The sequence below is a fragment of the Pelmatolapia mariae genome, linkage group LG6 (genome assembly GCF_036321145.2).
Source record: "Pelmatolapia mariae isolate MD_Pm_ZW linkage group LG6, Pm_UMD_F_2, whole genome shotgun sequence".
Taxonomy (NCBI): domain Eukaryota; kingdom Metazoa; phylum Chordata; class Actinopteri; order Cichliformes; family Cichlidae; genus Pelmatolapia; species Pelmatolapia mariae.
In genome coordinates, this window is record NC_086232.1 from 15,699,802 (window position 1) to 15,713,602 (window position 13,801).

At 41.2% G+C, this 13,801-nt stretch overlaps 1 protein-coding gene across 1 annotated transcript in view; it reads left to right on the forward strand.

Moving 5' to 3' along the window:
* gna12a (guanine nucleotide binding protein (G protein) alpha 12a) overlaps positions 1–9,960 on the forward strand; it is a 28,554-nt gene extending 18,594 nt beyond the window's left edge. Inside the window, exons 3-6 of the mRNA XM_063475923.1 lie at positions 3,256–3,306; positions 3,389–3,589; positions 3,905–4,111; positions 7,051–9,960. Of these exons, the coding sequence (XP_063331993.1) occupies positions 3,256–3,306; positions 3,389–3,589; positions 3,905–4,111; positions 7,051–7,212 (621 nt within the window). The 3' untranslated portion in view covers positions 7,213–9,960. The remainder of the gene's footprint in view (positions 1–3,255; positions 3,307–3,388; positions 3,590–3,904; positions 4,112–7,050) is intronic.
* The last annotated feature ends 3,841 nt before the right edge of the window (positions 9,961–13,801 follow it).

The window sequence follows — 13,801 nt, forward strand, 5'->3', positions numbered from 1 at the left end:
TTTTTTTGTAACTGTTGCTCGTTGATCAGTTTGAAAGAAACCGAAACATCTGGAAAAAGCTGCTGTCAGCACGACATTACAGAGGAATAATGTTATATTGTAGTGTGTGCGTGTGATGCAAGTGCTAAAGCGACTTTAAAACTTTGAGTTCTGTCTGACTCGCTAATCCCTCCCTCCCCCTCTCCTCTCCTGTTTTCACACGCACAGCTGTTTCCTGAGGGAGGAAGAGAAAGGTTCATTTTTAAACTTTTGTTGGGAATCAGCCTGATTCCAGTTTGAAATGCATATACCTATTATTCCTGCTTGCTTTCAGCCCATTTACAGCACATGACATGAGTATAGCACAACGCTCTGAAGATCAAGCTCCCGTGCTGTAGAGAAACCAAATAAACTTTTTTCCTCTCCTGCAGGCACCCGCTGGTTTCCATTCATTTCCAAGCAACATGAAAATCAATTAGCAGCCTCTTAAAACCTGAGTGAGCTGTGCGATCCATTGCAGTGAAGATCGGTGTGCACTTAAACCACATTACTATCCAACAGGCGATGGTGGAGCAGTGACAAAAAAGCACACATGGTGCTCATAGTAATGGACTACACATCTCAAGTTTCAACAGTTGTCTAATTGAGTTTCAAAGCTAGCAAAAATGAACAAAACCCAATCGCTGTCTGAAGTAAGGAAAGCTACATCCAAAAACTTCAGCTGTGCTACATGCATTCAGAAAGAGTCGGCAAAGATCTTGGATATAATGTTGTGTGATCTAAAGTGAAAGAGTTGATAGCACACTGGGATATTCCACCAAATTAAGTTTTGTGTGTTCAGCGCAGAGACTGTGGTAATTTTTAGGTACTTCCCTGATGACTGATTCAGTGGATGTTTGCAGAGGATATGAAATGATTCGAATCATGTTCTTTCTATAGACTGGAACATGCTGCAACTGTACAGCGTGACATATGAGCCATCTTATTGTGTTTCCTTATTCCTGTAAATTAAGTCATGTTCATCACATTTTTGTTATCCTCGGTTTCATTTCTCTTCTCCGTGTAAATCGGCTGTATGTGGAAGTCAGGTTGTGTTTTGATACGTGCCCACGTGAGACCAGATTTATTCATCACAGGGTCGCCTTGTGACGCCGCAGCCTACCTTTTGTGCAGTGTGTTGTCTGTTATATTCTCTCATTTGTGCGAGTATTTCTGGTCTGTATACAGTCATGGTAAAAAGAAAGGACACCATCTGTGTACCATAGCCAGTACAAGTTTTAAAATGATGTAAATACAGCCTCAGACAGGGCTGGACTTTGACTTGTCCATTGCAGCACCTTCATTCTTTTCTTTTTCAGCTCCTCTGATTTGCTGCTGTGCTTGGGCTCATTGACATATTGCATGAACCAATTTAGACAAAGCTTTATCTTGTCAGACAGATGGCCTCACATTAGACTCTAGAATACTTTGGTACACAGAGGAGTTCATGATCCACTCAGGGACTACGTGAGTGCCCAGGTTATGTGGCTGCAAAATAAGCCCAAATCATCACCCCCTCCATCACCGTGCTGACAGCTGGTGTGAGGTGTTTGTGTTGATATGCTGTCTTTAGTGGCATTGTGCATTATTTCTAAACATCATGTGCTTTGGTGTCATCTGTCTAAAGAACAGCGTTCCAGATCTCTTAGTTCTTCAGATGCAGTTTTGCAAAGCTGCGCTGCCATGTTCTTTTCAGAGTGTCTTTCTCCTTGCAGCCATTCCAAACAAGCCATGCCTGTTCAGTGTTTTTCTGATTGTACTGTCATGAACTTTAACATTTAACATGCTAACTGAGGCCTGTAGAGCCTGAGATGTGGCTTTTCGTTTTTTTGGACCTTCCACCCCTGCAAAGATTGGCATCTGTCTTGACTGTTTTCCATTTGTCAATAATCTTTCTCCCTGCAGAGTGATGGAATTAAAGTTACTTTAAAATGGCTTTATAGTCCTTCCCACATTGAAACAATTAACTTCTTTAAGATCATCGGTAAAGGCTTTCCTCCTTGGCGTTGTGTTAACAAACACCTAATTGCTGTGTTTACACTTGCTGATGATCAGTTAATCAAGTGCACCTGGTTGCTAATTACCATTATAAGCAGTAAGGATGTACTTAGCTTTTCACACTGCTTTTGCTCTTTTTTTATGAATATATAGTAACAAAGTGTAACTATCTATCAGGATGTTGTTGAATTTTAAGACCTGGTAGGGAGCAGATTATTTTTATTGTGTCCTGAAACACAAAGTGAAATATCTCTGTGTTTAACTTTGTCTGGCTGCTGTTTGCCATTAAGCAGATTATTTACTGTAAGTTTATTAAATGTGAAAATAGCTCTCTGCTCCAGCTGGAAAATTGGTGCAGTCAAATCAAACAGCTCTGTTCAGAAACAAGGTCGTTCAGAGTGCTTTACAGAGAGCTAGAAAGACGAAAACAAAGAGATATTTAAAACGCATATTTGCATAGGGGTCACGATATGAAGCATGCACAGATAAGTCATGATGGGAATATAATGACAACCTTATTATTTCCCACGTTCACATATGTCTAGTTAAATGTATCTGGCATGCTAATGTTTACTCTAAAATGATCATCAGGGCAAATCCGAGTTGTTTCTGCCACAAACAGCGTTAAAACTGTGGGGGTGTGATTGTGGGCCTCCATAGAAAACTGTTTTCTCTACTCTCTAATGGCTGATCTTTAGACCACAACGTGGGGCTGTCACACCAGCACAATGAGCAGAAAGAAGCCAAAACGCTAAATAAACCTGAGGTGAGCCGCACCTCAGGTTTATATTCTCTGCGGGTTTGTAACCGTGATTTTTCACATTAAAAGTCACTGTTTGATCCTTTGTTGATTGGAAAATGTGGATCAGTGCAGCTTTAATGTACTCTTGAGCTTTGAAGAGCTGCGGACTCGTGGCAGGTTCTGTGTGACAGGATAACTAGATGTGATCAAGCTGCGAGCTACACAGATGTAATGGGACTAATATGATTGTGGTCGTTCACATGGTTTCTGTCCTTTGTTGCAACGATTGATGTCTTGTTAAATTAATAACCACAATACGACAGCCTCCATGGAAATGAGAATTAAAGAAGGAAGAAATACAAGAAATGAAATCGTTCCGATAATGTGATCAAGAGCCGTAATTTGATTATTTTGAGTCTTTTAAGTTTGCTTAATGCGTATAAGATGACTCAGGTCTGTGTCGCGGCTGTAATGGATTCTTTCCTTCTTGTCTGCAGAGTGAGTCGGTTAAATACTTCCTGGATAACTTGGATCGTATTGGACAACTGGTGAGTCATAGTGACTAGTTAAATCTGAAGCACACTCTGTACTTTTTACCTTGCAAGACAATGTTCTCATATCCTTTTTCAGAGCTATATTCCAAGCAAGCAAGACATTTTGTTTGCGAGGAAGGCGACTAAAGGGATTGTTGAGCACGACTTTGTCATCAAAAAGATTCCCTTTAAGATGGTGGATGTTGGAGGGCAGCGGTCCCAGAGGCAGAAGTGGTTTCAGTGCTTCGACGGGATAACCTCGATACTCTTCATGGCCTCGTCGTCAGAGTATGACCAGGTACGTGCACACACAAAAAACACATATCAGCCCAATTATGAAATGCTGATGCAGTGGGAGCGTTTGTCAGACGAGTCTCTTGACTATTGGGATTGCGAAATGCACAAGAAACATCAGAGAGACACACAACATTTGCGGTAAACACAAAGCCCTCTTTGTGGTGCGCTGAGGAAACTTCATTGTTCCCACAGTCGTGGCTCGAGTTCAAGTCAGCGGTCATATGATGACGACTGAACCCTTAATTGGCATGCAGATAAGACCTGGAAAAAAATAAATAACTAGACAAAGAATAATGTTGAGCCGATGTGATTCCAGGTCTTGATGGAGGACCGCAGGACAAACCGTCTGGTCGAGAGTATGAACATCTTCGAGACCATCGTCAACAACAAGCTCTTCCTGAACGTGTCCATCATCCTCTTCCTCAACAAGACGGACTTGCTGGTGGAAAAGATTCGCACGGCCGACATTCGCAAGAACTTCCCTGAGTTTAGAGGAGACCCTCGCAGGCTAGAGGACGTACAGGTAACCCCCGAGGTTTCACAAAACTCTGAATGCAAATTTTGAGCGTCTTCCTAAAGTGCTCCATTATCTTTCTCAATGCAACTTTGCAACAGTGGTAACTTTCATGCATTCCAGAAGAAGCTGCCCATACATGGGTCACTGTAGCAGGTCATCTGCTAATCGGAAGTCTGCATGCCAAATGTCCTCGGGCAAGATAGTAATCCCAATTGTGTAAATGTTAGATAAAAAGAACTTACATAAGGAAAAAAGGGTTTGCATAAATGGGAGTGAATGGGTAACTGAGGCAAGTTGTATAAAGAGCTTTGAGTGCTCAGTAGAGTAGAAAGGCTCTATCCGTTTACCATACATGTAAGCTTATAAGGACCGAAATTTCTGTCATCACGCACGTAGGTTGTTATGGGCAACAATGAAAGATGTAAAGGAGCATTTATAAAGACATCAGTTTATTACCAAGGCTTTATTTTAAAATAGAAATACAGTTAACATTAATACTGCTAATTAAAGGCTTGTTTTTCTGCCAACTCATATTTTCTCTCGTTTCTGAAGAGATAATCCAGGTTGCTTCTTGCCTTTAATAAGGCTTTTAGCATCCGTGACTGAAGTCAAGATAATTAATGATAATCCTAAAAGCTGGATTATAGAGCAACACTCAAAATGAGCGCATTACTAATACTACCTGGCTTTCTCTGCAACCTGTGTGTTACAGTGCAGCTTTCTAAATGTTTTTAAGTACTAGTACTGGTTTCTTACTACAAATCTCATCCATCCCATGTATGCCTTTAAACCTAATATCCATACTCAGGGTTCAAAATGCAGATTAACGCAGTCGGGTATTGAACCGCTGACCTTTACAATTTTTAGCTGACTCGCTCTTTCTCCTCGCTCCTTTCTCCTGTAGACGCCGGCTTTGTGACGAGCAGATTTTAGCGCAGAAGGATAAGATTAGTATTTTTCAGCATATTTTTAAGGGTTTAAAACATGTGAACATCTTAACTAGTTATAAAAGAGGAAATACACCAGTATTTTTCTCACCGTGTTGATCACTGTTTTGTTTTTAACCGTCAGATAGAGCATCGCTTCAAACTGAGCAGCAGCATTAGCTCCTTTCCTTTCATGAAGGATGAAAAGGAGTCACTGAAACACATTTGCTTAGCACTGAGAGCTGTTTTCAGGGCTTTCGCCTCCGTGCTATCTGGTTACTGAGAAACCTTCCTGAAAAGACTTATTATGCTCCCTGTAGCTCTAGATTTTTATTCTTGGACTCTACTGGATTAATTTTGCATGATTTATTTATCTTGCACTGTTCTGATCAGGCCCCTCAGTTTATCCACTGTTTGAAGCAAGCCTTCTTAGCTCCTTTCTTCAGATTGGTTCTCCTATGCAAACAGAAGGTTTAAACGGCAGGTGGGTGGGGCTTCTGTGCTCGCAGCCAGAGCCTTAGTTGACCATATTAAGGATATCTGCTGTCATTACAGCATCAAGAGTAGAAATATTTAAACAGTGTTTAGAGCAGTGCTTGCACACACAGTGGGAGAAATAATCACTTGATCTTCTGCTGAATTTATAAGTTTGCTCACTCACAGAGAAATAAACAGTGTCTCGTCTTTATGAAAGTTGCATATTAATAGACAGAGACAGTGCATCAACCAGAAATCCAGAAAAAACACATTACATAAAAGTTTGAAATTGATTTGCATGTCATTGAGTGGAATAAGCATTTGAGCTGCCAGCAAAACATCACTTAGTACTTGATGGAGAAACCCTTTTTGGCAAGCATAGTGGTAAGATGTTTTTTTGTAGCTGGTCAACAGGTTTGAAGGGATTCTCACTCATCTTTACAGAAACTCCCAAAAATGTCTATAAATTAGGTTTCTTGGCTGCCACTTGGCAACTCGAAGCTTTAGCTCCAGCCACAGATTTTCTATGAGTTTGTCGTCTGGAGGCTGGCTAGGCCACTCATGATCTGATTGTGCTTCTTCTTTAGCCACTCCTTTGTTGCACTGGCAGTATGTTTTGGGGTATTGTCATGCTGGATGGCCCATCCATGACTCATCTTCAGTGTTCCGGCTGTTGCAGTACGTGGCCCCGTCCAGAAAAACAAAAGCATAATGTTTCCACCTCCGTGCTTGACTGTGAGGGTGGTGCTCTTTGGGTCATACTCAACATTTCTCCTCCTCCAAACACAGCGGGTCAAGTTGATGCCAAAGAGCTCAGTTTGACCACAGCAATTTATCCCAATCCACCACCTTTCTCATGATCAACCTCACCCTGTCAGGCCAGATCTTGCATGGAGCTCCCGATCGCGAGGGTGACTGATCTTTTACAATCACTACAACAGTTGTGCATGTCTGCATGTTTGTCCCTGATGTCCTTCAGCAGTTGGCTCATGGTGGTGGAGAGGTTGGAATGGGAGAAATTGATTCTCTGGACCGGTGTCCAGTGGACAAGCTGATATCAGGAATATCTGTAACTGACTGATTGATTTATTGATTGTAATCTGTGTGCCACAGTGGAACATAGTCAATCTGTGGGAGACATGCAAATCAATTTATAACTTTTATGTAATGGGTGTGTGTTTTTTGTTGTTGGGGCAATATCTCTCTATTAAAATTAAACTACCATAAAAATTAGAGACTCTTCACATCTTTGTAAGTGAATAAATGTATAAATTAAGCAGGGGATCAAATAGTTTTTTTCTCCACTGTACATTGACCTCATTATCTGAAGCTTAGGCCATGTGTAACATGAACATCCATCCCTCTAACACTACATATGTGATAATAGTTCCACAACAAAAATATTTTCCCCAAAAAAGTCCAATCCTCCTGCTATGTCTCAAAAAAAGGATGTCATAAAAGTCAGTGTGATCTTGTATTTACATCAGTATAGTACATGTGAACACACGCACATAAAGACTCTTCCTCCTCTGCTTCTTCCAGGCGTTCCTGGTGCAGTTGTTTAGTCGTAAGAGGAGAAACCGAGGGAAACCGCTTTTCCATCACTTCACCACTGCGGTAGACACAGAAAATATCCGCTTTGTCTTCCACGCCGTGAAGGACACCATCCTGCAGGAAAACCTCAAAGATATAATGCTGCAGTGACCTTCACGTCATAGACGATGGCCTCTCTGACTGTTAACTGTGAAACCAGCCGTGAATCCAGGCCTGGAGGACTTCTGAGAAGGTCTCCTTTGATCTGAAGCAACACTGACCTGTGGAACCATCACTTGACCCACACAGAGTGGATCTTAGTGACCTCTGAACCTGTGGAGCCCTGAAGCAACTCTGGACGTTTTGGCCCCTGTGGAATCTCTATGTTTAACCTGTATAAATGTGTGAATGCTGTAAAAAAAAAAAAAAAAGAAAAGAAAAAAGACAGTGGGCTTCTCCTTGCACAGGTTCCAAGATGTGTAAAAAAAATGTAGAGGAAAGCACCAACTACATGACATGAGCACTGAACGTTGTTTTTCTCTTCTGTATATAAGACTCATGACAACATGTCACTAAACCCAGTCAGACTGCTGCCTGTTGAAATGTAGCTCGAGCTGTGTGAACACGCCGCGGGAGGGGAAAGAAGCGCAAAGAAAGAATACGAGGAGGAAAAACATGAGGTTTGGAGCTGAAAAATACTGTCTTAAAGTACACGTGACAGAGGGAAGGGGGTTTGGGGTCCATACTGGTCATATGCTGTGTTATGTGAAAAGGTTGCACAAGTGTTCCTGTCAATGAACTTCAGCAGAGGAGTGAGACTGAGCTGCGCTACACCGCTCATCCTCTCCTGCCCCGTCTTTTCTTTCCTCGTCTTGTGTTAATTCTCTTGTTCCCGCCATTGTTCGAGAGATCAACAGCTGCAGATAACAAGTCTTATTCGTCTAATCCCACTCCTTCTCGGCACAATAGACACATTGTTCTTCTCCTCAGAAGTAGACGGTCAAATTAGTCTCATCTAAGCTCTGAAAAGTGCACGCAGCTCCTGGTTTTGTATGAATCCATACGCCTTCCCCGAGCTTTTCTCTCCCTTCTGTGATTCCCATAGCATCCCAGTAGATGCACCACAATAGCCTAGACTTGACCTGAGGCAGTATAAAAAGAAATATAGTAAAAAGTATTTAAAAAAATCTACAAAAAAGCTTTGGGTTCTGGTTACACTGCTTGTTCCTGTTCCCTTTGTCCTGTAAACGTGCCGGGAACAGCAGAAAATGAAGAGATTGAACTGCAGATGACCTTATCCCCGTGTTTCTTGTAGCCATTTTGGACTTGTAGCAGTCGGGGTGGGAAGCCTTCCTAGCAAAAACACTGAGACAATAACAAGTGACCTACACAAGCCAGACTTTTTTAAAAAAAGAAACAAAAAAATCATCACAGGGAAGCGAGTTTAAACACATTCTGGTGACTGGCTAGTCTGTGATTTCCTAATGAGTTCCTAGAAAGTATCCTGAACGAAGTAGTTGGCCGTGTAAGGAAAACAGGAAACTGCCAGAAAGAATTGCTGCCTTCAAATCCAAATATTTGATTACTGTCAGAAATGCAAGTTCAGTGATAAGCGACAGCTAGAGATCATTTATTTAAATGTCCGCTGCATTGAAAACAAGAAGAAAAAAACTCGGATTTAAATTTTTAAAAATACAATATACTTAAATTTTGGAATCAAAACAATTTCACTAAAGATGTTCCAATATTTTAAAAAAGCTTTGGTCAATGCTGTGTATATGAAAGGGAAAGGCTCAAGGTAACAAATCCACAGATCATCGGTCATCATCTGAAAACTCTCGGGTGTGTCCAGCGTAAGTCTGATCTAAGACTTCCTGTTCCATTGATTGCCGATAGTTTATGAATGCAGTTTTTTTAAAAAATCAGGTGATGGCAGATGTTTTTTTCAAATTGCACATCGGCAAATGTGTTCCTGTCGTTCATCTGTCAGACGTTCTTGAATGCAAATGGAAACCAGAGCATTTTTGGTGCCTGTTGACCTTCAGACAATTTCTATGCATATATATATACAAATATGTGTATCGTTGCGCTCCTCTGAAGTTCCCTCCAGCTTTATATGAAGTTTCATAGTGTCCTTGAGCTCATCGTTGTGGTTTTAGAGTCTCCAACATTACTTGTTTGGTTCACTCTCACCACTCATGGCCTTGTTTCCATCCCAAAAAAGTCCTAAAAACCGACCACACTGCACTTCTTTCCGAACGCTAAACTGCAGCCGGACAAAAATAGCAGCCAGCCTGTGAACATAGTGGACTATTTAGCAGCTGAAATGCCAGATATTTGTTCAGCAGGAGGTGCACAGCAAAAACCAAAAAAGCCACAAGAGAGTTTATATTACCCAGTCCATCAAGATGTCTTGATTTGATTGATTTAAATGTAATGACTGGATTTTTTTCTGCATTGGGTTAATCTGATAACTGCGGAAATATTTTGTTCAGTGCAAGTTTTTCCAATGTCAGACATGTAATGCAGGTATAAAGGTGAAATTATAAGTCAAGTAACCAGCAGGTTAACTATGAATGCAACCAGTCACAATCTGTCCTGTTACGTAGCTCATCTGCAGTTTTAACAAACATTATGCACTGATTTCTGATGGTGGTTAAACTGCTCACAGGAGCATCCCTCATACTTTGTACATTTTTAAAAACTACTTTTTTTCCCCTCCAATCAAGTGAGGTTAAGTGAAAACCCCTGATTTGCATTTCGGTATGCAGCAGTCGGACACAGCCGGGCTGCTCTTCCCACCCCGAGTAATAAGTCTGCATTGCCTCGAGGGCGAATGAGTCAAACCGGGAACGTTCCCACTCTCGCCTCGTTCTGATACTGTATTAAAACTGTGTCATTTGTGTTTGTGTTGATAAATCCTGTACATTAATTACTGTAAGTATGTGACTGACACTGTGTGCACGTCTTAAAATACAAGCGGCACTCTGTCTGACGGTATCACTGTAACTATAACTGCTCTGTTGGTGTTGTTAGCTAACCTACCTTGTTTTCCTCTCACGCTTAACTTTTTTTTTTGTCGTTTTGTTTAATTTTGTAATTGTCGTCATTGCACTGGATGTGTCCGAGAGAAAATGAGCAGAAAGGAAAACGCCTGGGGAAGAAAAAGGCAATGAAACAAACAAACAGATGCAGACGCTGAAAGGCGAACAGGATGGAGGTCGGGAGGGTTGGTGGGGGGATGAAAAGAGGGAGGTCTTCTGCCTTTGTTTTTTTGTTTTCCAGTGCCTTGGCTCTGTGCTCTGTGGTGAAATACACTGCCGTTTGCTGACACGCTGTTTCTTTATTTTCTCAGTGTGGCCGTCTTTTGTGTGCTTGAGTGTGTATGCGGTAAAGCAAGAGGTCGAGACCCTCTGAGCTGGAAAGTGAAGAGTGGTAGAAAGATTAGCGGAGAGGGGTTGAGGGAGGAGAGGTGGAGGGCAGATAGATGTGAGGATTTTTAAGAAATGTTTTTGAGCTCCGAAGGAGAAACGCGGGGGGAAATAAATTCAAATATGTTTTTCTAATGTCCTGGGGCCGTTTAATCAGTATTTATGAACACGAGAAGCTCTCTTGCGAAGCCAGAGAGTTGAAGCTCCTGATAAGTAATGTCACACTGATCTACAACCTAGGCTAACCGTAGGCTCTCATCCCACATAATGTAACATGAAACTCATCAGCCAGAGCTATCAGACCACTGGGCATGAGAGTAAAGCTGAAGTCGGGCAATATCTCTGTTACCCAGCAGAGTCTGACCTTTGCTTTGGCTTTTAATCAGAGGAGCTCTGCTGCATAACAGACTGCAAGTCTCAGGAGAGAGGGAGGGAGCCCAGAAACAACTACACCAGAGTTTTAGTGTTGTTTTAGAAATCACTGGTTAACATAGATTTATTTACACGGGAAGTAAGCAGAGTGTAATTTAAGGTCCGCTCAGGCACGCCGCAGAAATGAATGTGACAGCCATAAGAGAGCTCCCGGCTCCAAAAGAACACTGAAGTGACCTTGTGAATGGGTAGGCACAGACTAAGGGGGGGAGGGACGGACAAAGGGAGGAAGAGGGAATACAGGGAAAAGTAAGAGGATAGAGGGAGGGAGGGAGAGAAGAGAAGAGAAGGGGGAGGAGGTCATGTTTCCTCTGTTGAGCCCACTTCCTGTCCTGATCCCAAAATGGAGAGACTCAGAACGACATCGCCCAGGCTGTTTCGATCGCCTCCCCCTCCTCACCCCACAGCACACACGCACACACAGGCTAGCACACATCAGAGAAAACCTAACCAGCCTCCTGCGGTATCGTACAAAGGAGATGAGAGGAAAAAGCAGGGAGCAGAAAAATATATCCCCAGTGGTCTCTGAAACATAAGGAAGCATTCGTTTAAGAAGCTGAGAGGCACAGGACATTTCGTCCCCGCACTGCACTTCAACGTTTGTGTCTGATGTGTAGCCTGTGTGTGTGTGTGAGAGAGTATCAATGCTAAATTCTACACCATAGTCAACACCAGCAGGCCTGTGCAGGATATTCTTATAGTTGAATTCAATTCAGCCCAAGGAGGAGTTTATTTCAAAGTGAAAATATGAAATTGTGGTAGCACTTTATAATAATGCCACACTGTTAAGCATTAGAAAGATATTAGTAAGGTGCCCAATTCATTATTTATATATCATTACTCCTAGTATGTCTTTTATAAATACAGATATGTTTATCCATCTGTTACTGTTACACCATGTGCTTGTAATAATCATAATAATATATCTGCATTTATAAGTGATGTACTAATACTACTCAGATATTATACTTCCAGCATAATCAACAAATGGCTTGGCTTGTCATAGTAGGAAAAGCAAAGGTGCAATTTACTTTTAGTTTAACTCTACAAAATTAGGTTTAGATTTAAAAATAAAAAGTAATGTTTGGTGTCTTTGCCCTTCTTAGCATCTTTGCAAGAAGGTACTGCACCCTCTCTAAACACGGTAACAAGTCCAAAACCAATACGTGATCTTACAGTAGCTGCATCCATGCTTTTTAGGGGTTTTCTTTCAGTATATATGTGGGGCTGAAGAAAGAGCACAAGGTGCAGTTCTTCTAATGGCCGCTTGAGGTTGGAATTGATTCACATTTAATGGCCAAGTTAAAAAAGTCCGAGTTTGTAGCAGAAACAAACGCGTTTACAGGGTGTTCTGCACTATTAAAGGTCATGGCCCTTTAAATGACAGTTTTGGACAGTGAATATTCTATATACTTGTATATTATTTATATGGTAGTTAGCACTAATTAAGATAGGTATTATATCGGTGCACTGCAGCCATACAGTTTTTATGTGCAGCTTGCTAATAACGACTCACTTTCTGCCAAAAACAAACCAAAACAAACACAAAATGGCAGGAAATAATGCAAAGCTTTTTAATGCAATGGATAAAAGGTGATTGTAGCCATTTTTATTATTTTGCCTTTATTGTTACAAGTTGACTTGTAACAATAAATTACAGGGCCTGTGTCTGCCCCTCTAGCAACCAAAGTAAATAAAGAATAACGTAGAAACACCATTTTTAGCCACAAACCACCTAGAACCTCACAGAAATCAAAAGAGGACTTCTCTGTTTGTTGTTACAACAATTTTCTGTAACGTAATGTAATTGTTGCCTACCCCAATATCCACAGACCTGAGAGCCATCACGCACATTTATCTGTTATCTGTGTGCGAGTGTGTGTGACTGTGGGTTCGAGTGTGTATACAGCTGCATGTGTGCAGTGCAGTGAATTTGGTCTCATGACTTTGGTTAAGCTGATGTTTCCCTAAGGCTGTTTTGATTGGACCTACAGCTGAACTCTGATATTTAATAATGAGCCGGGTACTCCCTCTGTTTTTCTCCACTCTCACACACACACACACACACACACACACACACACACACACACACACACACACACACACACTGACCAAACGACTGAATCAGAGATAAACGAGCATAAAGTATGAACGAGTGGTTCATTAGCTGATGATTTGGCCATGACAGATAGCTGCACCCCAGGCTTTCAGATCATTAAACCACTTCTGTTTAAGTTCACACTGACAGTGGAATTAACTGATGTCTGACATCTTATCTGCTCTACAGGATGTGTTTTCGAGGGCAGATTGTTAATCAGGCCAAGATGAACGCAAGAGAACAGTTTTACATGTTTGGACGGTGACCGCATATACACAAGTACACAGCTTTAATCTGTTACTTAATAATTTTAATCACAATTCTATTTAATGCATGAAAGCAATTTAGAAGCCTGCGACTTCCTCTTTACTTCTAGCCTTTACCAAGAAAGGTCATTTAAATGATCAGAGCTGGGCTTGGCACATGTCTCCCTCTGCTGGAGTAAAATAGGCAATGCAGCATTTTTACTGTGATTCAATGATTCTGTTTTTACTGTGCAACTCTGAATAAATAATAAAAATAATACATAAAAATGAAGCAAAGTCAGTTTAGCAGTGGGTTTTTTTGTTGTCTTTTTTTTTTTTTTTTATATACCCACTGACATTTTCAAATGGTAAGTACCTCTCTGGCACATTCATCTGCACAGGACTGACATTTTCTCACCAGGATAAACAATTGACATCAGAAAAGGAAATGTCTGAAATGAGTCTTTGCTTATTCAACAAAGTGAATAGTGTAAAAAGAATCTTTACCTTTTACCTTCTTCATCTTTAAGTCTTGCTTTCCACCATGTCTTACT